We start from the raw sequence: 24,414 nt of genomic DNA, 5'->3' as shown, positions 1-24,414 counted from the left end.
ACATTCAATTTACATTTAGCCCGACAGGTAAATAAGCGGTTCCTGCCTGAAAGAAACTCGGCTCTCACCTTCTGGTGACCAGCCCAGCTCCCAGACGCTTGGGCCCTGTCTACACTGGCACTTATGCTGGCAAAACGTTTGTCGCTCAGGGCTGTGAAAAAAACACCCCGAGTGACATAAGTTTTGCCGGCGTAAGTGCTCGTGTGGAGAGCACTTTGTTGGTGGGAGACACTCTCCTGCTGACACAGCTACCGCCGCTCATTTAGGGGGTTTATTATGTCGGCGGGAGAGTTCTCGCGCTGATCCAACGCAGCTACAAAGCGCTCTCCCAGCGGCCCAGCCGGAGCGATACAGCTGTGCATGGTAAGGTTAAGTGTAGACTAGCCCTAAGCGTAACGTTCAGTATGTACACACCGCTCCCGACACGATACACAACTGTGACGGCGATCAGCGTGACACAGGCTTTCAGCAGAGGCCTCACGTGACACCTTGGACCAACTATTGTGTAAGGACCAGAGAACCCTTGTGCCTCCCTCCCCCCCACCCCAGCTAGTTGGCACCAAAAGGTCCCTGGTCACAGCCGGGTGCCCCCCTCACGGCTTCTCCAGCTGCATATCGAACACACGGATGTTGGCCACGTCCTGGTAGGTGGACTGCAGGCCCCGCGAGATGTCCTCGTACATGGAGCACTCGTCCAGGTTCAGGCCCTAGAGTGGCAAAGCAGAGGGGGCTCGCTCGTCTGGAGGCGGAGGGAGGGGCTCAGCCCTCGTCCCCAACCCCATAGGGGCCACGAGGAGAGGGCGGGGTCCCAGCCGCAACGGCTGATGCTTCCCCAGCCCCTCCAGCCCCAAAGCTCTTCACACAGCAGTGTTGGGGTGTCCATAACCAAGTTGTGACCCCCTAGTGCCGGCATTGACTGCCAGGAGACAGCGTCCGCCACTGAGCCCCTCCCCCCGCTGCTCCCTGCGGCCCAGCATCCCCTAGCACCGCACTAGGGCAGACTCCGAGTTAGCCCCTGCATGCACAGATCCAGGCTGGCCCTGCTTAGCATGGGGACCCAGCTGTGCTGGGAAGGGACCAAAGGCTGGACCCCCCCGTTCCCATGAGCTCCCTGCCACAGCCCTGCCACTTGTGCCCCTGCCCGGCACGGGCGTCCCCGGCTCACCTCGTACAGATTCTCCTCTTCGTACGCGCTCTGCTTGGCCTGCAGCAGCCGCTCGTTCTCCCACCTCTTCTGCAATAGCCAAGGGAGGCAGACGTGAGGCGGGGCAAAGTGGGGTTTGCCCCCACCCCACCCCCAACCTGAGCCAGCCCGCCCACCGCCCCCCCGTGCAGACAGCCCCTGACACTGGGCGGACCCTGGCTTAGGCTCCCCAGATGGGGGCCAGGCTCAGGCTCACGGTCGGGCTTGAGGGTCCCGGGGGGTCTCACCCTGAAGAGCAGGAAAAGGCCGGGCCCCATGGCGCAGAGGAGGAGAAGGACACCCTCAGCAGTGATGATCTGGTTCTTGGTGGATTCCCTCATGTTCAGGAAGGGAACTGGGATGGGTTCTGAAACGCCGGGGGGAGGAGGGGTCAGCTCCAATCCAAACCCTCCGGAGCTCCCCTCCCCCCCACTGCTGCCACACAGCCCCCTCTGGAGTGGGGCGAGGTTCCCCACCACCACCATGCAGCCCCCTCTGACATAGGGCATGAGAGCTGTACAGCCACCCCGTCCTCCGCCCCCTCCCCCTAGGGGTAACTGTTCAACAGCAGACAGGCCCCGGGGTGCTGAGGGAGGCAAAGGGAACTGCCCCACCAGGGGTTTGGCTGGGGACGCCGTGGGGTGAGCTCCGCCCCCCAGGCCTGCACTCACTCCGGATCCGCAGGTAGGTGCCGCAGGACTGGTCCGAGGCCTCGCTGGTGTGCACCTGGCAGAAGTAGAGGCCGGTGTCGTTCTGCCTGATGCTGTGGAAGACGAGGTGGGAGACGTCGGCGCCCCCGGTGATGGTCACGGGGTGCAGGGGGTCGCTGCTGTTGGTGACGAGCATGGGCTCGCTGAAGTTGCGGGAGCAGGCCCGGCGCCAGGTGACCTCGGCCCCGGCCGGGGCTTCGAACCGGCACTTCAGGGTCGCCTTGCCCCCCTGGGTGACGGTCACAGAGGTGGGGACGGCCTCCACTTTCACGGCACCACGCCCCTTCACGGCGAGCATGGAGCCCGGGCTGGTCTGCACCGTGACGATGGGGAACTTAGACCGAGGGGGGCTGGTGGTTGGGGGGGGCAAGGTCCTGTTGTGTGTCTGGCACGTCGTCGGCATTGTCGTGTTTGCGGTGGTCTGGCAACGGAGGCCTGTGGGGCAGGGGACACAGCACAGCTCACCAGGCAGGGCAGGGGGCACCGCACACGGTGCGCCAGGGGCATGGGCCGGGGCGGAGATGCCGAGGGCGGAATGGGCTCCCGGGCTGATCTGGGCAATAGGGAGTGGGCAGATGCTGGGTTGGATGGGACCAGTGGCCTGACCTGGGGGAACACTGGGCTACCCCTGCCCCCCCGGCCCTCGCTGGCTCCAGGCCCCTTGCCGCAAACACAGCAATTTGCATGAAGCTGCCAGGAACGAAGCGGCCTCTCCCTGCCCTGTGAGCCAGGCCCCTGACCTCAGCCACAAACCGGAGCAAGGAGTCTGCAGGAACCAGGTGAGCTGGGCTCGCCTCTAGCACTGAGAGCGGGAGGGCTGGGACCCAGGTCTCCTGGGTTCTCCCCCCACCTCTAGGATAGGAGTAGGGTCTAGCGGTGAGAGCAGGAGGGTAACATCTGCCATTGCAGAGCACCCTGCAGCTCTGCCATCCACGGATCAGTGCATTGCACCTTCTCTGAATCGCCCCCACGCCCCAGTTCTCTGTCTATCCTTCCGTCTGTCACAAAGCACAAATTTGCATCCAACCCCAGCCAACGTTTAAAAAGAGGAACTAACCCTCCGCCCCCAAAACCACCGGCAACAATCAGCTGAGCCGGCCGGGCCAGCACCGCAGACAGGCCATGGTGCGCAGAGGGGTCAGGGGCTCAGAGACACCCCCCACCTGGCACCCCAGGGCCTGGGGCAGCTCCCCCCGGGCCTTTTACCACCCCACGGAGATCACTGAGCTTCAGGCCATGATGTCGCAGCCATCCCACCCCAGCTGCTTTCAGTTCCTCCTTTCGGTGTGTTGACAGGAAACGAAACGTAGCAAAGAAAGGGCCGGATTCTAAACCTGACACTGTTACGGGGGCTTAGGAGATCGGCTGGCTCGGGGTGGGGGATGGGACCTTTCCCCTCTAGGGAGCGCTGGCTCCGATCCAGCCCCAGAGCAGGGGCTTGAGGGGTGGGGGCTGGGAAATGGGGACTTTCCCTCATTGGGGGGTGCCGGCTCCCATCTGGCCCCGGGCTCCCAGCCAGTCCGTCACCCCCGGCCCGGTGCTGCTGGCCCCAGCCCCAGGCTCTTCCGTGTTGCCAAGGGCTCCCCAGCCCCGCTGCCCCACTGGGTCATTGGCTGGAACCTACCAGGCAAGAGGCAGAGGGGGAGCAAGACACAGACCCACGGCGCTGCCGTCTCCATGTTTGTCGGGGCTCCTGTCTCGTACTGCTGGGGCGCGGAGGAGAGGGCTGCTGCGCTGCGACCTGTGCGCCACAGCCGGCTCGGCGTTTGCAGAGCATCCGTCCGGGTCCTAACTTTTCTCCCCGGTGCCCGTCAGCAGGAGATGCGCCCCAATGCATGCCCACACCCGCCCCCAGAGGGTCCTGCACGGCACAGCTCAGCGGCCTTCCGGCCTCAGATGCAGGCTCGTCTCCAGCATGCGCTAAGCAGCTGCTGGCGGGGATCATGCTTGGGTGAGGGACGTCTGTGGGGGGCTGGGGCAGGGGGCAGCAGGCACTCTCCCCTGCAGGCAGGGCTGACCCCGATGGCACAGCACAGCTCTGAGTGGGGTGGGAATTCACCGATGTCCAGGCTAGACGGGATCGTGCGACCCCTGCCCAGCACAGGCTGCAGATCAGCCCCGTCATTCCCAGAGCAGAGCTCAGCGGAACGGCCAGGTGGGACTGAAAAGTGTCAGGGAGAATCCAATGAGCCATTCCCCCCCCCACCCCCCAGGGCAACATTTCCACCTTATTTCCTATCTGAAATTGTACAGCTCCGCTCCCAGCCATGGGTCGTGTTCGACCTGGCGCTGCTGGAGCGAAGAGCCCCCGATCCAGGGCACCGAGGATGGGGATCGAGTCGCCCCAATCCTTCCCTGGGCCCCTGGACGCCAGGATCTCCTGGCTCCCCCCCCCCCAACAGCATCTGCGGGGCTCTTCTCCGACCCCCCCGCCAGCACAGCACCAGCCTGCTGGGATCCCCGCCCTGCCCTTCCTCGAGGCCCCCGTTAGTACAGCCCGGGCCAGCGTTACCCCGCTGGGACCCAACGTTGCTGGGGGCTCCTGTGCGGCTGCTCGTCCCCCCCCATTATTCAGCAGAGGGCGCTCTCCCCCGGCGTGACATTAGGGGCCTGCGCCGCAGGGTGGGGCACAGGAGGGGCAGGATGTTAAACTGCAGCCCTTGGCAAAATGCCACTTCGCTGACTGCGTCTGCCTGGCTGCGTCAGTGGGACACACGGTTTCCTTCTCAGCTTCTTGCGCTGCTGCAGGGAGCGATTTTTAACCAGCCCCCGTGCCCACCGAAGGGGCTCTGTCCTGGCAACGGGTCCCCGTATAACCAGCCCCCTGCCCCACCCCAGAGGGGCTGCATCTCAGTGCCAGGTGAAGGGTCCCCATATAACCAGTCCCCTGTCCCACCCCAGAGGGGCTGCATCTCAGTGATGGGTCCCCATATAATCAGATGCTGAGCCCCACCCCAGAGGGGCCACGTCCCAGTGCCAGGAAAGGGGTCCCTGTATAAACAGTCCCCGTCAGCCGTTCTGGGCGCAGGGTTAGTTCCCAGCGCGGTATTTCCAGTCTGGCTGAGGGAGGCGCAGCACGCGGGGTTCGCCGCCAGAGGGCGCTCCCGCAGCAGGTTGGGGGGGGGGGCTCAACCACCCCCCTCACTGTCCAGGTCCTGTGGGGGAATCATCGGATCGGGGCGGGCCTGGCACTGGAGGACTTAGAGTGCTGGGTTGTGATCGCTAGGTGCTCACACTGGAAAGATTGTACCCCAAACTTATGGGCCTGGCTGGTGACCATGGAGTGGGGGTGCAGGGGGTTCGGGGAGATGTAGGAGGGGCTGCAGGGGGAGGAGCAGGGGGGTGTACAAGGGGCGGTACAGTGGGGGAGCTGGGCGAGGTGCAGGGGGCGGTTGTAGTCAGTAGCGGGCTGGGGGGCCAGTGGGGGACGCGGGGGCGATTCAAGGGGGGCCAACGGAGGATGCAGGGAGGGCTTGGCGGGGTGCAAGGGGCGGTGCCGTGGGGGTGCAGGATGGGCTGGGACGGTGCCGTGGGGGGTGCAGGGGGCAATGCAGTGGGAGGACTGAGCGGGGTGCAGGGGCGGGGTAGTCTGGGGGAGCAGAAGGCTGGGGGACCAGTGGAGGGGGCGGCGCAGTGGGGGGTGTAGGAGGCTGGGCGGGGGGGGCAGTGGCGGTGTAGTCAGTGGGAGCTGGGGGATGCAGTGGGGATGTGGGGGGGCTGGGGCGGTACAATGGGGAGTGCACGGGACTGGGCGGGGGACAGGAAGCGGTGCAGTGTGGGGGGCTGGGGGGCGAGTGGAGGGTAGGGTACGGTGCGTTGGGGGGGGGTCTCGTGTCCCGGGCTGCCGGGCAGGAAGCGCTGCGGGGGGGGCCGGAAAAGGCAGCGCCGCGGCTTCCTGCTCCCTCCCCCCGGGCCCGGCCTGGTCCCGCCAGCTACCGCCGGAGCCGAGCGCAGTGCAGCGGCCTGGCCGGTACCGGTACCGGGGCGGAACGAGCGGCCGGTGAGACCCGACCCCCTCCCCCACCCCGAACGGGCCCGGGCGGCGGCGGAGCGGAAGTGGTATTTCCGGTGGGATTTCGCCGGGCCCGCGCCGCGCCGCGCCGCGCCGCCCCACCCCCCCGGAAGGTCCCCGGCTGGGGGGGGGTCCCTGCCGGTTCGGGCCGAGGACAATGGGGGATGCGGGGCGGGGGGTGCTGTGTGGGGGGAGTTGCCTGTAAAGCTGATTTCTGGGCTGGGCTGATGTGGGGCGTGTCTGGCGGACTGTGGGGCAGCGGGGGTTCTCGGGGGGCCGTGCAATGGGGACTGTGGAGCCCCCCCCGCTCTGTATATTGGGGGCTGTAACGACACTGGGGGTCTGGGGAGTATTTGGGGGCCGGATCTGAGCTGGTGCCCCTTGGAGGGGAAGACCCTCCCGCCCCCTGCCCCAGAGCTGTCTCCCCTAGCGGGGAACCCCCCCCAAGTTGCCCTCTAGCGACCCCGCTGTTGCCCGATGCTCCGAATTCCGGAGGCGGGGCTGTGGACCCTGCCGTGGGGGGTGGGGTGGGGAGGGTTGCTATGGGGATACTGAGGGGGCCATGCCCAGATCCCCCCCTTCACTCCCAGCATCTCTGCTCTTCGTGCTCCTAGCCCGGCCCCACCCGCGCCAGGCAGACGAGACGGGGCGGGGCAGGGCAGGGCGCCCCCTGTGGGGGGCAGGCGGGTACCGGGGTCAGGGCCGGGTCACACGTTAATGCCCAGTCTCTGCCCCCTCCCTTCCCCCCTCGGATTCCCAGATTGTCTGGGATTCGTGAAATATTTCAATGGACTTTACCCGCGTCTCTGCCCCTCCCGGGACACTGGGCAAAGGGTCCCCCCCCACCTGGCACGAGCAGCTGGGGGTCACCAGCAGAGCCCGCAGCCCAGCAACTGCAACAATGCCCAGAAGGGGGAGATGAAAGCAGCCAGCAGGGGCTGTGGGTCGGCGTTGGGGGGCGGGGGGGCTGTGGGTCGGCGTTGGGGGGCAGGGGGGCTGCGGGTCGGCGTTGGGGGGAAGGGGGGCTGCGGGTCGGCGTTGGGGGGCAGGGGGGCTGCGGGTCGGCGTTGGGGGGAAGGGGGGTGGGTCGGCGTTGGGGGGCAGGGGGGCTGCGGGTCGGCGTTGGGGGGCACTGGCAGAGCTCTCGGTGTCCCTGCACCACATGCAGAGGTAACAGGCACCAGGGGATTGTGGGTCGGGCGGGCCCTGGGGTGCGGGGGGCTGGGGGGGATGTGGCCGCGCTCATCACTTCCTGCAGGAAGCTGTGTCTCTTGCTGTAAATAACCTGGGGCCTTCGCTTTGTTTTACAGCCCGGCGGAGCCGCCTTTCCGGTTGGAGGAGGGGGGGGCGCGCGGAGGAACCCAGGTGTCCGGATCCCACTGATCTTGCTGTTGGGGCGTCCCTGCAGCCCCCGGGAGCGGGGCGAGATTTGCTGTTTGTAGCCTCGTCTCCGCGTCACTTGGAGGCGGGTGCTGGCTGGCGAGGCCTTTGTGTGTGTGGGGGGGGGAGGGCTGCCAAACAGACCCCCCCAGTCTGGGGCCAGGACTACTGGGGGGATGAATCGGCTCCGAACCTCCAGGGCTGCAAGGCCGGCTTTGGCTGGTCCCTGCCCCCACATGCACCCTCCCAAACTGCTGCCATCCCCCCTACAATGGCTGCCCCCTGTTCCCCACCCCCACACCTGCTGCCCCCTGAGCCACCCCCTCCCCCCCCGCTGACATTTTCTAGCAGCTTTAGGAGCTCGGAGGTGTCCAATTTCCTCCACACACACACACACACACACCCCCAGCCAGGCCTGTGGAACTGACAGCTGCAGGATCCGGCTGACTCTGGGGGCACTATTCCAAAACTGGCCACCGGGGGGCCTGGAGCAATATAGGTGTGAGACAGACACACGGTCCCCCCCCACCTCTCCCTGGCATCCCACCCTGTCCCGTGGTGTCTGGGGGCGGGTGGGTGAGTCAAGCCGGCAGCTGGGAGTCGTCCCCCCCCCCCGCCCAGCCTGGGATCTGAGGCTCTTTGTGCCACACAGACCCTGCATTCATCACGCGCTCACCTCCACCTCGCGCAGGAATGTCGGAGCAGCCAAGGCGGGTGTGGTGTGCAGGAGATGCAGGGAGAGTCCCCCCCACTGCTTCCCACAGTCCTCCACACCCCCAGCCCCTCAGCATCCGCTACACACATGCAGCCCCTTCCAACCCCATTTTCCTGGGGCTGGGGAGGATGGTTTATCCCAAAGGGGGGCCTTTCCTGTGGGGGGCTGAGACAGGCTCAGCTGGAGCAGGGGGGTCAGGAGACGGTTGGGGCTGGGGGGCTCTGCTGTGCCCCCCGTGACCTACTCTGGTGTCCTTGGCAGGTGGGTCCCCTCAGAGCCGGCAGCTGGGACCCCCCAAGGGCAGCATGGAGCCTGATGAGCTGCACAGCGGGGTGAGTGGCAGGGAGAGGGAAGGGGCCCCCAATACCCCATCGCTGAAGGGTCTTCGTGGCCCCCGGCCCCCACCTCTCTGGTGCAGGAGAAGGTTGGAAGTGGGGGTGGGGCTGTCCCAGGGGAATCAGTGCCGGCCCGTCCCCCGGCCCCTCAATCCCACCCCTTCCTGTTCCCCCGGAATCCCCCAGCCAGGATCCCCCTCCCCCGGCCCCCCCAATCCAACCTTCCCTTCTCTGGGTCCCACCCTCTCTCTGCCCCAGGGCCCGGCGCCGGGCGCCCGCAGCGGGTCGGTCGTGGCCATCATCGGGGCCGAGGACGAGGACTTCGAGAACGACATTGAGCCGGTGAGGGGGTGGGGAGTGGGGGGTGTTTTGGGGGCTCAGTCTGGGGGTGGGGGCCATGCACGGGAAGGGAGGGGGATTGTCTCGGGGGCTCTGTCTGGGGTGTGATTCTCAGGTGCCCCCCCAGAACCCGGACGACCAGACCAGCCTGTTCCAGAGCCTGGAGCTGCTGAAGACGCACCCGGCCTATCTCATGGCTTTTCTGCAGCACGTCGTCCTGCAGTTCGACTCCAGCCCCGTGGTGAGTGGGGAGGGGCAGGGGGGGTTGCTGGCTCCCTGTGGGGGGGATGCGAGGGGGCGGGGACAGTGTGGGGAGTGCAGGTGGGGGGATCCCAGCAGCGGGGGAGGGGAGCGGTGTGGGGGGTCCCAGCAGTGGGGGAAGGGCAAGGATTTGCCTTCCCAGCTCCCCCTCTCCTGACACCCCCTTGCCCCCCAGCTCTGCTACCTGCACGTGGATCTGATCTGCAATCTGAGCGCCAAGGAGGGCAAGAAACACATCCTGGATTTCTGCCACATGTTCCTGGACAAGGCAGGGGTGAGAGACCCCCAGAACGAGCCCCCTTCCCTGCAAAACGGTCCCAGCCCCGTAGCCCCCCGGAGCTGCTCCTCCTGCCCCGAGACCCTCCTCCCAGGGAGTTTGAGCCATTGGGACCTCCCCCTCCAGCCCCCAGGAGCCCCCTCTGGGGGTGTCTGACATACGAGCCCCCCTGGGAATCAGAGCAATGCGCTCTCCCCCCCCGGATTCCATTCACCGCCCCCAGCCGTAGCCCGCAGGCCCAGGTCCCCCTGGCTCCCCCCTCGTTTTAACCCCTCCCCCCCATCTCTCTCTCCAGCTGCTGCGGGTCCCGGTCCCGGCCCAGGTGCAGTTTGATCTGGGTGAGCATCGCACTCGGAGCGTGGGATGAATGGCGATAACCTGCCTTCCCGCCCCAGGGGCTAGTCGGGGCAGAGGAGGTCCTGGGCCCTATAGCTTCCTGTCCCTCAGGGCCACCTGCTGGGCTTGCAAACTGTCCCCTAGCTGCAGCTGCCTCTGGGGTGGGATGCGGCAGCCGTGCAGCAGCTTAGAACAGGGGGAGGAGGATCCTGGGGCTGGGTGAGCAGCAGCTGCCGGGTGGGAGTGACGTGCACAGGGAGCCACCTGCTGGCCGTCCCGCAGCACTGCAGCTGGCTGGGCTGGGCCGTCTCTGCACCCGATGCCTGGGACACCCCTCTCCCAGTTCCCTTCCCCCCCAGTGCTGCCCCTTGGTCCCGGGGTCCTGTCCCCTCATCCCCCCTCCCCGGTCTCCGAGGAAACCTCGCCCCAGATTTTACTGGGCTGAAGCTGCTGCTTCATCTTCACTTAATGGCCGCCCAGCCCCAGCGCCCCACCCCACAGCCCAGCTCAGTGCATGGAGATTGTGAGGTCATTTAGGATCCGGAGTGGGGGGGAGGCAACTGGGAGCGGGTCCTGTGGGTTTATCCCATGTGAGGCCATAGCCAGGAGAAGTGGGGAAACAGCTGGGTCAAGGGGGGCCTCTTCCAAATATGCACCCAGGATCCTTCACTGGGCACCGGAAAACAGTCTGGGTCCCCAGCTGGGGGCACTGCTCCGGGGAAGCTCGCAGCGTGGGCAGGGTCCCCGGCTGGGGGCACTGCTCCGGGGAAGCTCGCAGCGTGGGCCCCCGGCTGGGGGCACTCTCCGGGGAAGCTCGCAGCGTGCAGATCGGAATCGGAACCGCCTGGAGTTGCTCCCGGACGAAGTCCAGCACCAGTACCTGTGCGAGATCCGAAACTGCCAGGAGCCCGAGATCTCGCGGCAGCTGGAGGATTTCAGGTGGGTCCTGCCAGGGACCCCGGGAGGCCAGGGATGGAGGGGGCCTGGCTATCTGGGGCAGGAGTGAAATGGGGACACGGTGGGGGGCTGTGTCATCAGGCCCCCCCACTCCCTGCCCCCCAGGTCGAAGCGCATGATGGGGATGACACCAGGGTTACGGGAGCTGAAGGAGCTGGAGTCCTACCGCACGCGGGATCGCAGCATCCGCGAGGCCAAGGAGAAGCAGGTGGCTGAGCTGCTGCTGGCCCAGCTGGACGAGATGCAGTGAGTAACCCCACCCCCGGGTCTCCCTAGGACCCCCCACGCCCAGGATCCCCAGCCTGCCCGGGCCCCTCCTCCCCCCACAGCTTCCGGGCTTGGAGCCAGAAGCAGAACATCTGGCGCGGCCGCTTCGCCTCCAGCCTCCACGCCCGGTTCCCACGTGGGTCGCTGGACGTGGCTGTCGGGGACGCCCCCTCCCCGCTATTACTGCCTCTTGCATCATCCCTGGCGCCGGATAAAGCCCCCGGCCCGGCCCAGATGAGGCCATTCAGCTGAGCAACTCTCATGGCCCTGCCACCATCCCGCTGCAGGAACATGCTTCACAGCCCCACGGCCAGCCCCACAGCCAGCGCCCCGACACGCCGCCATGGGGGGGGTCAGCCGGTGAGTGCGGGGCCCACTGTGGCGTGGAGCGCGGGGGCTGGTTATACGGGGGCCCCTCATCCAGCCTGGAAATGCAGCCACCTCTGGGGTGAGGGCCAGTTATATCAGGGGAGGGGGGTACAGGGGCTGCCCTGCACAAAAGACAGGACTGGAGGGGGAATCATACCAGGCTGGGGTCTCTGGAGCTGGTAATTTACCCGGACGCCTGGGTTCACATTTTCCTGGCTCTTTTCCAGCATGACGATCTCCCCCGACGAGGAGAAAAGGTGAGAAGAAAATATCTGTATATTGGGTGGGAGGGTTGTGGGGGGGGCATCATGCACTGAGTCCCTGGATGGGGGGGTTAATGCGTTCCCCCCCTCCCCCCCACAGGATGCGGCTATGGAGCAGAAGGGAGGGGTGCAGGTTCCTCTTAACCCTTTGGTGCCTGTGCGGGGATGGCAGGATCTGCAGCTCAGCCCGCCTGGCCCCAGCCCTGCTGCAGCAAACGGGGGGACCCCCATGCCCCATTGGAAACCTGGGGGGGAGATGGGGACGCAGCTAAGATGTGTGGGATGGAGTGTCCCCGCCCCCCACGGCACGGCGCCCTCTGCCTCCCACGCCCACTGATGTGCCCCACTCCCCCTAGCTCAGCGATCTACACCGCCATCGTGACCTACATGAAGTACCTGGGGGTTAAAACCAAACTGGCCGACAAGAAATCGAAAGGGAACTTTTTCCGCAAGAAGGTGAGATGTTCCGGGAGCCAGGACTCCTGGGTTCTCTGCCCTGCTGTGGGGCAGTGCGGGGTCCGAGCCCCAGCTCCATTCTCTGGCTCGTTGACTCACCTTCCCCCGACTCTCGGTGCAGATCTCGGGGAGCCGGAAGCCGGAGGAGCCCCCCAAGCCGAGGAAAGGATTCAGCCTGTTGGATGCCACCCGCTGGAACCGCGGGGAGTCGCACAGTACGTTGGGGGTGCTGGGGTCCCTGCACCCCCAGAGCCCCTACCTTGACCCCTCCCGATTCCCCCAAAATCCCTCTTCGCTCCTCAGCCCCCTGTGTCCTCCGACCTCCCCAGCCTCCCTCGCCCCCCAGAATCTCCCCTGTGCCTGCACCCTGAGAGCTGCCGAAATACCCTGCTTCTGGGATGGTTGGGGGGCAGTTGACCCCCCACTTCTGCTCCCACCTACCTGCCCCCTGCCCCTCTGCTGTGCACCCATGCTCTGAACCGCCCTGCCCTGGGCCCTGCCCAGCTCCCTGGGGGGCCAGGTCCCTGCTGGGGGTCTATTCCCAGGGGCGCAGGGGGTCTCTGCGGGTGCCCCCCCATTTCTCTGCCCCTCAGCCAGTCGCTCTCTGCCTCGTTCTTCTCTTTTGCAGATTTCGATTTCAGACAAAGCAAAGGCCCCGAGGGTGAAGGTACCAGCCCCATGCATGGCCCCCCAGGGCCCCTCAGCCCGGCAGGGGGGCCCCGCCCCCCATAACCTCATTAACCCTCATTTACCATACGCTGGCATTGTTCTGACCTGGGGGGCATGTGTCTGGCTGCCCCCCCCATAATGCACTAACCCCATCCATCGATCACCGACCCCCCGCACGCAGCCACCCCCCATGTGTCTGTGCCCATCGCCACTCAGCTGGGTGCTGATTTCAGCTGCCTAGTGGTTAGAGCAGGGGGCTGGGAGCCAGGACTCCTGGGTTCTCTCCCCAGCTCTGGGAGGGAGTGGGTGTAGTGGTTAGAGCAGCGGCTCATGATGATTCGGGGGGGGGGGGAGGAGTGTCTCTGAGAGCTGACCCCCAGCAGTGACTGACCTGCTCCCAATGTCTCCCCCCCACAGCCCCAGACCGCAGGGTTCTGAAGTTGTTGGAGGGAACCGTGAACCGGACCAAGGGGACCATGTCCGTGACCCCGGGGCTGGACCCCCCCGCAGTGTCTGTGACTGTCAACCCCCCTGTCGGGGAGGGGACCGACGGGGAGCTGGGTAAGAGATGGGGGAGGGCTGGGGGAGAGAAGGGACTGGACATATGGGGGGAGGAGGGCAGGGGTCATGGGAGAAGGGCCAAGGTGGCCCAGTGGGGGCACAGACATGGGGGGAGGGAACAGGGGAAGGGGGGCTGCAGGGTTGGAGGGAGCTATTGGGGCCCCCCACAGCACCCCCTACTGCTCTCCCCCCACAGGGTCGGAGCCCCAGGGTCTTGTGGAGCCGGGCGACGCTGCCCCCCCTGACCAGCCTCCCTCCGGTGACCAGCCCCCCGAGGACAGCACTGAAAACGAGAGGTGAGTCCCTGGGTGGGACTGACCCGAGGGGCTCCCCCCTCCCCTGCGATGCAGCCACCTTGTTTCTGCTTGGGAAGCAGGTGACCCCCCATTTCTCCCCATCTGTCTGTCTGCTTTCTGGGGTGCATGAGGGGTCCCCCCGCTCTCAGCTCACACCCTGCAAGACTCTCCCTCGAGGCAGCTCATGGGAGTGATTCCCACACCCCCACAAGTGGCAAGTGGGGCTCATGCCCCAGGTTATGGGGAGGGGAGGGGCCGTTTTCCCTTAGGCAGTGGAGTCGGACCTTGCTTCTGCTGCCCCGGGCCCCTTGTGCCCCCAGTAGTGCCCCAGATATTGCCCTGCCTCATTTGTAGCCTCTTCTCACCCTCCTTCCCCTGGCTCTGGGAAGGGGCTGGGGGTCTAGTGGTTAGAGCAGGGGCTGGGCACCAGGACGCCTGGGTTCTAGACCTGGCTTGGGGAGCAGTGAGGGGCCAGACTGGCCATGTAGGGGGGCGCTCTCCACCCCTGCTCTGGCTTTGAACCCCAGTTCTGGGAATCGCCCCCCCCAGGGGCTCCATCTATAGCAGGGTGCGGGTCCCACTGGGCCAGGCGGCCCCTGCCCCCCACTCCCCGCCGGTTAACGCTCCTGCTCTTTCTTCCTAGAAAATGGAAAAGGTCGGTGACCCCCCCGGTCCCCCAATTGCATGTTTGTGGGGACGGGCTGGTTCTGCGGGAGAATAATTTAGAGACGCCCACGGGCTGAGCTAAGTACCTGGTTCTCATGCTGCCCAGGGCACCCCCTGCCAAGCCCCCTCCCCACACCCCCTAGCGCTGCATCGGGGCCAGCCCTGACTGCCGGGGAGAGCGCCCCCCACGGTGCCCCCCTAGCACCGCATCGGGGCCAGCCCCGACTGCTGTGCCCCCCACGGTGCCCCCCTAGCGCCGCATCGGGGCCAGCCCTGACTGCCGTGCCCCCCACGGTGCCCCCTAGCACCGCACTGGGGCAATGGGGCCAGCCCTGACTGCCGGGGGAGGGTGCCATCTACCAAGCCCTTCTCCTCCTTTCCCGCCCCCCCCCACAGCATGACCCCTTGCTGGGTTTCTGGGCTGGCACGTGGCTGCATGGCCCTGATCTGATGCCTTCACCCCCCAATCTTCACCTTGTGCCTGGCCTTCTCTTCCTCCCCATTGGCTGTTCCACCCCCCCTCGCTTCTCCAATTGGTCCATTTGTACCCTCTGTGGCTTCTCCTCCTCTGTGATTGGACGATTCTGCTTCCCGTGGCTTGTTTCATGGTTCCCCCTCACGTCCCATCCCCCCTCCTCCCTGGCCCATGGCCGGCCAATCCGTGGCTCCCCTGTCTGTGCCCCATCTGATGTGGGGCTCCTATGGGCATACCTGGCTGGTTCTGTGGCCCCCATCTGTGGCCGGTCCGGTCCGGTTTGTGGCCCCCCCATCTGTGGCTGGTCTGGTCCGTGGCTCCCCTGCTTTATTTGTGGCCCCCCCATCTGTGGCTGGTCCGGTCCGGTTTGTGGCCCCCCCGTCTGTGGCTGGTCCGGTCCGGTTTGTGGCCCCCCCGTCTGTGGCTGGTCCGGTCCGGTTTGTGGCCCCCCCGTCTGTGGCTGGTCTGGTCTGGTCCGATTTGTGGCCCCCCCGTCTGTGGCTGGTCTGGTCCGGTTTGTGGTCCCCGTCCGTGGCTGGTGTGTCGCGCCCCCCCCCGCCCCGCAGGCTGCCGGGGAGGCTGGGCCGGTCGGAGAGCCTGCGTGTGGCCGAGCGGAAGCGCTCCCAGCGCGGCTCGGCCAAGGGGAAGCAGCCGCGTTCCCGCAGCGACGTGGACCTGGAGGCAGCCGCCCGCGCTGGGGAGCTGCAGGAGAGACCCCCCCTGGGGCCGGGGCGCCCGAGGCTCAGCGGCGTCACGTAGGTGTCGGAGCAGCCCCCAGCCCCGTTGGCCCAGGGCAGGGGCGGGCGGGGGGGGTCTGGGGGTGTCCCTGGGGCGCGGCCCGCCCTGCTCTCACCTCCCCTCTGCCCACAGCCTGGAGCCCGGGGGGGGGGGGGGGGGGGGCAGCCCCCGCCGTCCTTTCTGCCTCCCCAGTCTGAGGAGACTGAGCCGCGCGTTGTGGAGCTGGAGCCGGAGCCGCCCACCTGGCGCCAGCGCGCCCCCCCCGACGCCCTCCTCAGGCTGAAGAAAGGCGAGGTCAAGCGGCAGGAGGTCATCAACGGTAGGTGGGGAGACACCCCGGCCCCCCCGGCTCCCCCCCCCAGCCCCAAACCCCCAACTCCCCCCCAGCAACCTCCCCCCGACTCCCCACACAGCCCCCCAGACCACCGTCAACCGTAGGTGGGGAGAGACCCTCTGCTCCCCCCAACAACCTCCCATGGCCCCCCAACCCCCCATGGCCCCCCAAACCTCTGACCCCCCCCCCGTGCCCCCCAGAGCTGTTCCTGACCGAACACGCCCACGTGCGGATGCTGCGGGTGCTGCTGGAGCTGTTCTACCAGCCGCTGCTCAGCGAAGGTTTCTTCCTGGAGGCCGAACTCACCAACATCTTCCCCGGCCTGGACGACCTGCTGGAGGCGCACAGTGAGAGGGGGGGTGGGGGGGGTCGCAGGCGGGGGGGGTTGGGGGTTTGGCCCCCTGGTTTGCTGGGGGGGGGCAGGGGGGGGGTTGGGGGCTTGGCGTGGGGGGGCTGGGGGGAGGCAGGTGGGTGGGGGAGGGGCGGGGAGGGGCGGGGGTGTCTGGCCATGGGCTGGGGGGGTGATGCTTGGTTCTGACCCCCCCGGGCCCCCCCCCAGCTCTGTTCCTCGAGAACCTGAAGAAGCTTCGTGATGAGAGCGACTGCATCATCGCTGAGATCGGGGACGTGCTGCTGGCCAGGGTGAGGGGGGGGGGGAGCCCTGGGGTGGGGGGTTGGTGTGGGTGGGGGGCCCAGGGGGCTGAGCGGGTGTGAGGGCCCAGGGTGGCTGGGGGGCCTGGGATGGGGGGCGGGGGGCCCCGGGATGGGGTCTGGTGTGGGTGGGGGGCCTAGGAGGCTGAGGGGGTGTGAGGGCCCCAGGATGGGCGGGGGGTTCGGTAGGCCCAGGGGGTCGCTGGGGGTGCAGGGCCCAGGACGGATGGGCAGGGGGCAGCAGGTGGGGGGCAGAGCCGCGGGCAGGGTTAACAGCGACCCCCCCCCCCCCAGTTCGAGGGCCCGGAGGGCGGCTGGTTCCAGAAGATCTCGGCTCGGTTCTGCAGCCGGCAGTCCTTCGCGCTGGAGCAACTCAAGGCCAAGCAGAGGAAGGAGACGCGCTTCAGCCAATTCATCCAGGTAACGGGGGGGCCAGCCCCCCGACTCCCAGCCCCCCGACTCCCAGCCTGCTCTGCTCTTCCCCAACCCCCCTGACTTTCCAAGGGCCCCAGCTGCCAAGTCGAGCCCGGCTCGCCCTGCTTCCAGCTGCCCCATGGTCCCTGGGCTCTCCCCTACCCCATAGCCAGCGCACCCTGGCCATGCCCACCCCAGCAGCGTGTCCCCGCAGGAGGCGGAGAGTCGGCCGCGCTGCCGGCGCCTGCAGCTGAAGGACATTATCCCCATCGAGATGCAGCGGCTCACCAAGTACCCACTGCTCCTGGAGAACATCGCCAAGTACACGGGTGAGGGGCCGGCGGGAAGGGACGGGGCCCCACTGGGGGCAGGAGGTGCCATTGGTGGGGGGCAGAGCTGGGGAGGGAGCTGGGGGGCTGTGGCAGGCTGGCTGGGGGCGGGGGGCCTGGCTGGGGGCGGGGGGCCTGGCTGGGGGGCGCTGACCCATCCTCTCCCCCAGAGGAAGCAGAGGAGCAGGCAAAGGTCCAGCGGGCGGCCGAGTGCTGCCGTCAGATCCTCAATCACGTCAATCAGGAGGTGCGACAAATGGAGAACCTCATGGTGAGCCCCCCGCTGTCCGTCCGTCTGTTTATCTGTGCCCCATCCCCCTTTCCACGCCCCCGGCCTTAACGCCCCACGCGTCCTGGCCATCCTTAACGGCGCTGCGAGGGAGTCCCAAGGATCGGGGCTCTGGAAGCACTCGGGGTGCAGCCAGGCAGGGTCTAGTGGTCGGGGTCTCCCCCGGGGCCCCTCTTAATGGTTCAGCCACCTCTTGAATCTGGCCTGGGCGCATCCAGCCCCCCTGCTCTGCCCCAGGGGCCATGACCCCCCTTCTGTCCCCACCCCGGCAGGCAGCAGCGAGTCGCAGCCCGTGGGGAGCAGTGGGGTGCTGGGGCTCCAGGAACAGACCCTGTTAGCAGACGAATCAAGAACTTACAACAAATCCCATCCTGGGGACCCCCCCCCCCGCATCTCTGGGCCCTGCTCCCGGGGCTCCCCCACTGGGGTCTGACTCTGCCCCCTGCGCCCGGCCTCCTCTGGTCCTTCTCCGGGCAGAGCGGGGCCCCTGCTCCGTTCCTCCCACCCCAGCCCGTGTCAGATTCCCAGCCCCTCGGCGCCGTATGGTCCCAGGGGGGCCCTGCTCGAAGGTTCACTGTCTCTGTCTGGGGCTAGGCACCCTGGCCCCGCCGCCTCCCGGCACCACATCTCTGAGCCTTTGGCTCACCGTGGGTCCCCAGGCCCCCCACGCCCAGGGGGTGCAGTGCAACCCCAACCTCTGCACGGCAGGTCGCTGCGTCTGACAGCACACCGGCAGCTCTTGGGGCCTCGAACTCGCAGCCCGTCCGGCTGGGTCTGTCCCCAACCAAGGGACTCGGGCGTCTCGTCCCCGCCCAACGCCCCCTTCGTGCCGTCAATCCCCTAGTTCACCTTCCCCCTCGGCCCCGCCCCCAGCCTGTGTCTTCGGTCCCCGGGGCCCCTCTCTTCCGTCCTTTCTTCCCCTGACTGCTAGGGCAGGTCACCCCTAGACCTCGGCAACAACAAACCCCCCTCATTACACGTGCTGCACATGGGGAAACTGAGGTACACACCGTGTTCATGCCAGCCACGAAGAAAATCCCCCCCTTCGTCACAAGGGGGCGCTATAAAGATAACCCCTTGCCCAGCCCCGCCTCCCAGCCCCACCGTCTGCCAGCGAGTCTGTGGCTCCCGGATCCGACCTCCGTCGCCAGCCTGTGACAAGTCGTCCTGGCCTTGAGGGCTCCCCGACCTGAACCCTGCACAGAGGAAACTGAGGCACACACACCATGTTCATTAAGAACATTCCCACTTCGTCACTGGCCCCCCCCCCCACACACACACCCCATCCATCTGTCCTTAGCCCTCCCCACCCGCCCCCCCCCTCACAGTCTCCCTTCCCTGCAGAAGCTGAAGGACTATCAGAAGCGCCTGGATCTCTCCAGCCTGAAGCAGAGCACGGACCCGCTGCTCAGCGAGTTTAAGGTGGGGCCTCACCTGGCAGAGGGCTGGGGGGAGCTGGGTGGGGCGCTGGCAGGGGGGCTCCTAGCATGGGGTGCTGGGGAGGCAGGGCTTCTGATGGGGGGATGCTGGGAGGTGGGGTGGGGAGGTCTAGCATGGGGGGGTTTCTTCCTGTCTAACCGGGTCCCCCCCCCAGAACACGGATATCACCAAGCGGAACCTGGTGCATGAGGGGCCCCTGACCTGGCGGGTGAGCCGGGAGAAGGCCGTGGGTGAGTGATGGACGCCTGGGGGCTGCAGGGAAGTGGGGAGCTCTGGGCTGGGAGGGTGTTGGGGGGTTGTGGGGGTGTGGGGAGGGGATGGGCGGCCGCCAGGGATCTGTGGGAATGTTGGAGAGGGGCTGGGGGGCTACAAGGGGCCGGAGCCGTGGGGCCGGGGAATCTTGTTGGGGGGCTGGGAGACGTGTAGGGTGGGGTGGGGAGCAGTAGGCACATGGGTGGGGGGGCCGTAGGTAGGTTGGGGAACCAGCGGGGCAGTGGGGCTCGGAGGCCGTAGGTCAGTCGGGGGGCCGGGAGGCGTCTCCCCCACTGATCCCGTCCCGCCCCCCAGACGTGCACGTGCTGCTGCTGGACGACATCCTGGTGCTGCTCCAGCGGCAAGAGGAACGCCTGGTTCTGCGCTGCCACAGCCGCCCGGCCGGCCCCATGCCCGAGCCCCGGCAGGTCCTGAGCCCCATCATCAAGCTCAGCTCGGCCATGACCCGCGAGGTGGCCACAGGTGGGCAGCGGGGAGGCTTGGGGGACCCGGGGAGGGGGCAGCCCGGGGCTCCCTGCCCCCCACTGCGATACCCACGCTGCCTGGCTTTGCAGAGAGCCTGAGCCCATTGCTCCGGGGAGGGCGGGGACTGCCCCAGTGCATTGTGGGAAGTTCATTGGCCTGGATTTCCAGCCCCTCCCCCACACCCTCGACCAGGGAATCCCCCCCAGTAACTGTCCCCCACCCCACACGCAGCATCATTGGGGGCAGGAGTGGTCATTGGGTGGGGCCGAGGAGAGGGGGGCTAATGAGGAACAAGGGGTCTGTGAACCTGGGGGATGCCATTGGGGACCCCCCCTCTGATCAGCTCCTCCCCCTCCCAGACCACAAGGCCTTTTACGTCATCTTCAGCTGGGAGAACGGAGCCCAGATCTACGAGCTGGTGGCCCAGACGGCCTCGGAGAGAAAGAAGTGAGACGGGAAGCGGGTGTGGGAATGGGGTGGAGGGGAGCCAGGGCTGGGCTAGCTGGGGGCTGCAGGTCGGGAGTGAGGGGCACCAGCAGAGCTGGGAGTGGGGCAGGGCTGGGCTAGGTGGGGGCTATGGGTCAGGAGTGAGGGGCACCAGCAGAGCTCTCACCCTCTCCGGTCCTGGTAGCTGGTGCGCCCTGATCAGCGAGACGGCCGGTTCTCTGAAGCTGCCGGGGTTCAATCGCCAGAAACCGCGTCGTGCTGGACACAGTCTGTCGGCCCCACACAGCCCCATCTAGTGAGTACAGCGGGTGTGTGGGGCTGGGACGTGGGGGGAAGCGGTTACATGGGGACCCGTTGCCTGGTGCTGAGATGTGGCTGTCTCTGGGCTGGGGTGGGAGCTGGTTACACGAGGACCCCTCGGCTGGCACTGAGATGCGGCTGTGTCTGGGGTGGGGCGGGAGCCGGTTACATGAGGACCCCTTGGCCGGCGCTGGGATCTGCGGGAATTATGGAGGCAGGACAGAATTGCCTGAGCTGGGATGGGGCCAGACTCTGGAACTCACCCCCAAATCTCTGGGGGGTGTTGGGAGATGGGAATCCATTTTAAGGCACTTGGAGGAGAGGAAGGTGATCAGGAACAGTCAACACGGATTCACCAAGGGAAAGTCATGCCTGACCAACCTGATTGCTTTCTATGATGAGGTGACTGGCTCTGTGGATGTAGGGAAGGCGGTGGACGTGATATACCTTGACTTTAGCAAAGCTTTTGATACTGTCTCTCACAGTATTCTTATCAGCAAGTTAAAGAAGTATGGGTTGGATGAATGGACTATAAAATGGATAGAGAACTGGCTAGAGCATAGGGCTGAACGTGTAGTGATCAATGGCTCCATGTCTAGCTGGCAACCGGTCACAAGCGGAGTGCCCCAGGGGTCTGTCCTGGGGCCGGTTTTGTTCAACATCTTCATCAATGATCTGGAGGATGGGGTAGATTGCACCCTCAGCAAGTTTGCGGACGACACTAAGCTGGGGGGAGTGGTAGATACCCTGGAGGGTAGGGATAGGATACAGAGTGACCTAAACAAACTGGAGGATTGGGCCAAAAGAAATCTAATGAGGTTCAACAAGGACAAGTGCAGAGTCCTGCACTTAGGAAGGAAGAATCCCATGCACAGCTACAGACTGGGGACCGACGAGCTGGGCAGCAGTTCTGCAGAAAAGGACCTGGGGGTAACAGTGGATAAGAAGCTGGATCTGAGTCAGCAGTGTGCTCTGGGTGCCAAGAAGGCTAATGGCATATTGGGCTGCATTAGGAGGGGCATTGCCAGCAGGTCACGGGAAGTGATCATTCCCCTCTATTCGGCATTGGTGAGGCCGCATTTAGAATATTGTGTCCAGTTTTGGGCCCCCCACTACAAAAAGGATGTGGACAAGTTGGAGAGAGTGCAGCGGAGGGCAACCAAAATGATGAGGGGGCTGGAGCACAGGACTTATGAGGAGAGGCTGAGGGAACTGGGCTTGTTTAGTCTGCAAAAGAGAAGAGTGAGGGGGGATTTGATAGCAGCCTTTAACTACCTGAAAGGGGGTTCCAGGGAGGATGGGGCTAGGCTGTTCTCAGTGGTGGCAGATGACAGAACAAGGAGCAATGGTCTCAAGTTGCAGGGAGGTGAGGTCTAGGTTGGACATTAGGAAAATGTTTTTTACTAGGAGGGTGGTGAAGCACTGGAATGGGTTACCTAGGGAGGTGGTGGAATCTCCATCCTTAGAGGTTTTTAAGCTGAGGTTTGACAAAGCCCTGGTTGGGATGATATAGCTGAGGTTAGTCCTGCTCTGAGCAGGGGGTTGGACTAGATGACCTCCTGAGGTCCCTTCCAACTCTATGATTCTATGATTCTATGTGTGTTGGGGGGGGCCTGTTCTTCCGTTCTCTGCTCAGCCCCGCCCTCCATCCTGCAGCTATCGGGAGCCGCTGCTGAGTGCGTCGGAGAACGGGAATTCTCTGAAGGAGACGCTGCCCTCGGATGGTGAGTGGGGGGGTGAGTGGGTCACTGGGGGGGCAGTTGCCTCCAGCCCAGGGAGATGCTGTCATGTGCTAATGCCCTCCCTGCACCCCCAGGCCACGGGGGAGCCAGGGGACTTCTGGGGCTGGGGGCACATGGGCTGGTGGGGGAGGGGGACAACTGTGTGTGGGGGGGTCAGGTTCGGTGGAGGCTCCGAGGGAGCGGGAGGGGGGTCAGGACTCCTGGGATCCGTGGCGGTGTTGAGCCAGGGGGATGCTGGGGTCCCAGAGGGGGCTGACTGCTGCCTGTCCCCCAGAGCGGGAGAAGGACGGGGCGCTGGAGGGAGTGGAGTTCGAGGAGCGCCCGGGGGCGCCGGAGAAGGACTCCGAGCGGATCCTGGCCGAGCTGCTGGCTCTGCACAAGCCCCAGATGGCGGGGGAGGGGGCGCTGGCAGCCGCTGTGCTGGAGAGAGGTGAGACCCCCGACCCCCCAGCCTGCCCCTGCCTGCTGACCCCCCATCCCACTACCTGCGGAGGCGTTTGGGGAAAGCTCCCTGGGGCTGGGAGCATGGCCGGGGTCAGACCCCGAGTTGAACCCGGGGGCATGACCAGCTGGAACTGGGGGGGCTGGGGACCGGGCTGAACCTGGCTGGGGGGCCCTGTGGAGGGAATCCCCCCCAACTAACCCTCCCCCCCAGTGTCTGTGCTGAAGAGGCTGCTGGTCGGGGGGTCCCCCCTGCCAGAGGACAGGGACCCCAGCTCCCCCGAGGACGGCTGGCACCAGGCACCAGAGACCGGGGGGGCCAGAGAGGAGGACGAGGAACGGGAGGCGGGTGAGCGCGCCGAGGGCGAGGGGCCAGGTATGAGAACAGCATGCTGGGAAATGCTGGGGGGGGACAGGAGCATGCTGCTGGGAAATGTTGGGGGGCACAGGGGGACAGGATAGGGGCATGCTGGGAAATGCTGGGGGGGACAGGAGCGGGGCATGCGGGGAAATGCTGGGGGGACAGGAGCGGGGCATGCTGGGAAATGCTAGTGGGGGACAGGTGCGGGGCATGCTGGGAAATACTAGTGGGGGACAGGAGCGGGGCATGCTGGGAAATGCTGGGGGGGGACGGGGCATGCTGGGAAATGCTGGGGGGGGACATGCTGGGAAATGCTGGCGGGGCATGCTGGGAAATGCTGGGGGGACAGGAGCGGGGCATGCTGGGAAATGCTGGGGGGGGACAGGAGCGGGGCATGCTGGGAAATGCTGGGGGGGACAGGAGCGGGGCATGCTGGGAAATGCTGGGGGGGGACAGGAGCGGGGCATGCTGGCAAATGCTGGGGGGGACAGGAGCGGGGCATGCTGGGAAATGCTGGGGGGGACAGGAGCGGGGCATGCTGGGAAATGCTAGGGGGGGACAGGAGCGGGGCATGCTGGGAAATGCTGGGGGGGGACAGGAGCGGGGCATGCTGAGAAATGCTGGGGGGTACAGGAGCGGGGCATGCTGGGAAATGCTGGGGGGACAGGAGCGGGGCATGCTGGGAAATACTAGTGGGGGACAGGAGCGGGGCATGCTGGGAAATACTAGTGGGGGACAGGAGCGGGGCATGCTGGGAAGTGGGGGAGGAAGGGAAATGCTGGAGGGCAGCCAGATTGACCTGTGTCTGCCGGTCTCCCGCAGGGGGGGCCCTGAATGGCCCGGGCTCTCCGGAGTGGGGGTCGCGGCGCCCGGACGGGAAGGGGCTTGGCTCCCCCATCGTGCTGACCCCCCGGCAGTCGGAGGACGTGCGGCTCAGCGTCCAGCGCCTGGAGGAGGATGTCCGCAGGCTGAAGGTGCGGGTGGGAGGCTGCTGGGGGCTCACTGGGGGGGGCTGAGGGGCCATCTGCACTCCCACCGTCTCCCCATAACGGCTCGTTCTCTGCCCCCCAGGACCTGGAAGACGACTATTCCCGGCTGCAGCAGCTCCTGGCCAAGCACAGCTCCGCCGCCCTGCCCCGCTTCACGTGAGGGGCCGCGTCGCCACAGGTGGGGCAGGGGGCGCTGCAGGGGCCGGGCGGGGGCGCGGCATCGATTCTGGGGTTCTGACCCTGCCCCCCCCCGCTGTCTTCTGTCTCTCCAGACCCTGGCGACGGAGGAAGAGGCCGGGCAGGCGTGCCCCCCTCCGGCGCGGGTCTCCCGCGGGGCCGACGTATCACAGAGCAGCGGGGCTGTCCATGGTCTCTAGGCCACGCTGGGCCGCCCCGTCTATAGGAGCCCGGGGCGGACCCGTAGAGCTAGATACATGTGGGGGGGGGGGTAGCGGGTGGGTGCGACTCACCCCCAGGCCTGGACCATGCATTGCCCTGCTCTAAAATCCCCACCGAGGCTGACAGCACCCCCAGATTCCCTGCAGCAAACTCACGTCCCCCTCCCCCGCCCGTCTGGCCGCAGGCCCCATGTCCCATCCCCTGAGCCGGCCACTTGCTGCCCTGGGGCCGGATCGGGGCCGGCCCCCCTAGAGTGCCCCATTCCCAGCCTCCTG

The 24,414-nt window shown here is 66.4% G+C and overlaps 2 protein-coding genes across 2 annotated transcripts; one reads left to right on the top strand and one right to left on the bottom strand.

The window, feature by feature from the left end:
• Window positions 1-593: 593 nt before the first annotated feature.
• Window positions 594-3,600, bottom strand: CD79A (CD79a molecule). Its single transcript, XM_067563743.1, has 5 exons — window positions 3,518-3,600; window positions 1,855-2,328; window positions 1,432-1,550; window positions 1,166-1,234; window positions 594-707 (listed from the first exon to the last, which is right to left on the bottom strand). Exons 1-5 carry the CDS (start codon window positions 3,570-3,572, stop codon window positions 594-596), a joined length of 831 nt encoding a protein of 276 aa, XP_067419844.1. The 5' UTR covers window positions 3,573-3,600.
• Window positions 3,601-7,706: 4,106 nt separating this feature from the next.
• ARHGEF1 (Rho guanine nucleotide exchange factor 1) lies at window positions 7,707-24,141 on the top strand. The gene is made up of 31 exons (XM_067563773.1): window positions 7,707-8,332; window positions 8,594-8,677; window positions 8,802-8,915; window positions 9,111-9,209; window positions 9,508-9,550; window positions 10,382-10,487; window positions 10,611-10,751; window positions 11,369-11,398; window positions 11,761-11,860; window positions 11,982-12,075; window positions 12,489-12,527; window positions 12,947-13,090; window positions 13,287-13,386; window positions 15,299-15,309; window positions 15,405-15,584; window positions 15,800-15,946; window positions 16,159-16,241; window positions 16,545-16,670; window positions 16,879-16,993; window positions 17,164-17,264; window positions 18,627-18,704; window positions 18,877-18,952; window positions 19,290-19,457; window positions 19,820-19,907; window positions 20,092-20,202; window positions 21,864-21,931; window positions 22,224-22,379; window positions 22,605-22,766; window positions 23,574-23,725; window positions 23,823-23,918; window positions 24,013-24,141. Exons 1-30 carry the CDS (start codon window positions 8,306-8,308, stop codon window positions 23,898-23,900), a joined length of 3,021 nt encoding a protein of 1,006 aa, XP_067419874.1. The 5' UTR covers window positions 7,707-8,305; the 3' UTR covers window positions 23,901-23,918; window positions 24,013-24,141.
• Window positions 24,142-24,414: the final 273 nt, after the last annotated feature.

Source organism: Emydura macquarii, unplaced genomic scaffold (genome assembly GCF_026122565.2).
Source record: "Emydura macquarii macquarii isolate MOO-44397 ecotype Brisbane River unplaced genomic scaffold, CSIRO-AGI_Emac_v2 contig_2594, whole genome shotgun sequence".
NCBI lineage: Eukaryota > Metazoa > Chordata > Testudines > Chelidae > Emydura > Emydura macquarii.
This window is presented reverse-complemented; position numbering and strand designations above follow the sequence as displayed.

Excerpts from the sequence above, each read along its gene's own strand:
- CD79A (XM_067563743.1), bottom strand. The coding sequence starts at position 3,572 with ATGGAGACGGCAGCGCCGTGGGTCTGTGTCTTGCTCCCCCTCTGCCTC. Across the intron at positions 2,329-3,517 it reads CCCCCTCTGCCTCTTGCCTG|GCCTCCGTTGCCAGACCACC; the intron begins GTAGGTTCCAGC and ends CCTGCCCCACAG. Across the intron at positions 1,235-1,431 it reads GCCTTTTCCTGCTCTTCAGG|AAGAGGTGGGAGAACGAGCG; the intron begins GTGAGACCCCCC and ends TGGCTATTGCAG.
- ARHGEF1 (XM_067563773.1), top strand. The coding sequence starts at position 8,306 with ATGGAGCCTGATGAGCTGCACAGCGGG. Across the intron at positions 16,671-16,878 it reads GCTTCAGCCAATTCATCCAG|GAGGCGGAGAGTCGGCCGCG; the intron begins GTAACGGGGGGG and ends GTGTCCCCGCAG. Across the intron at positions 21,932-22,223 it reads GGAGACGCTGCCCTCGGATG|AGCGGGAGAAGGACGGGGCG; the intron begins GTGAGTGGGGGG and ends CCTGTCCCCCAG.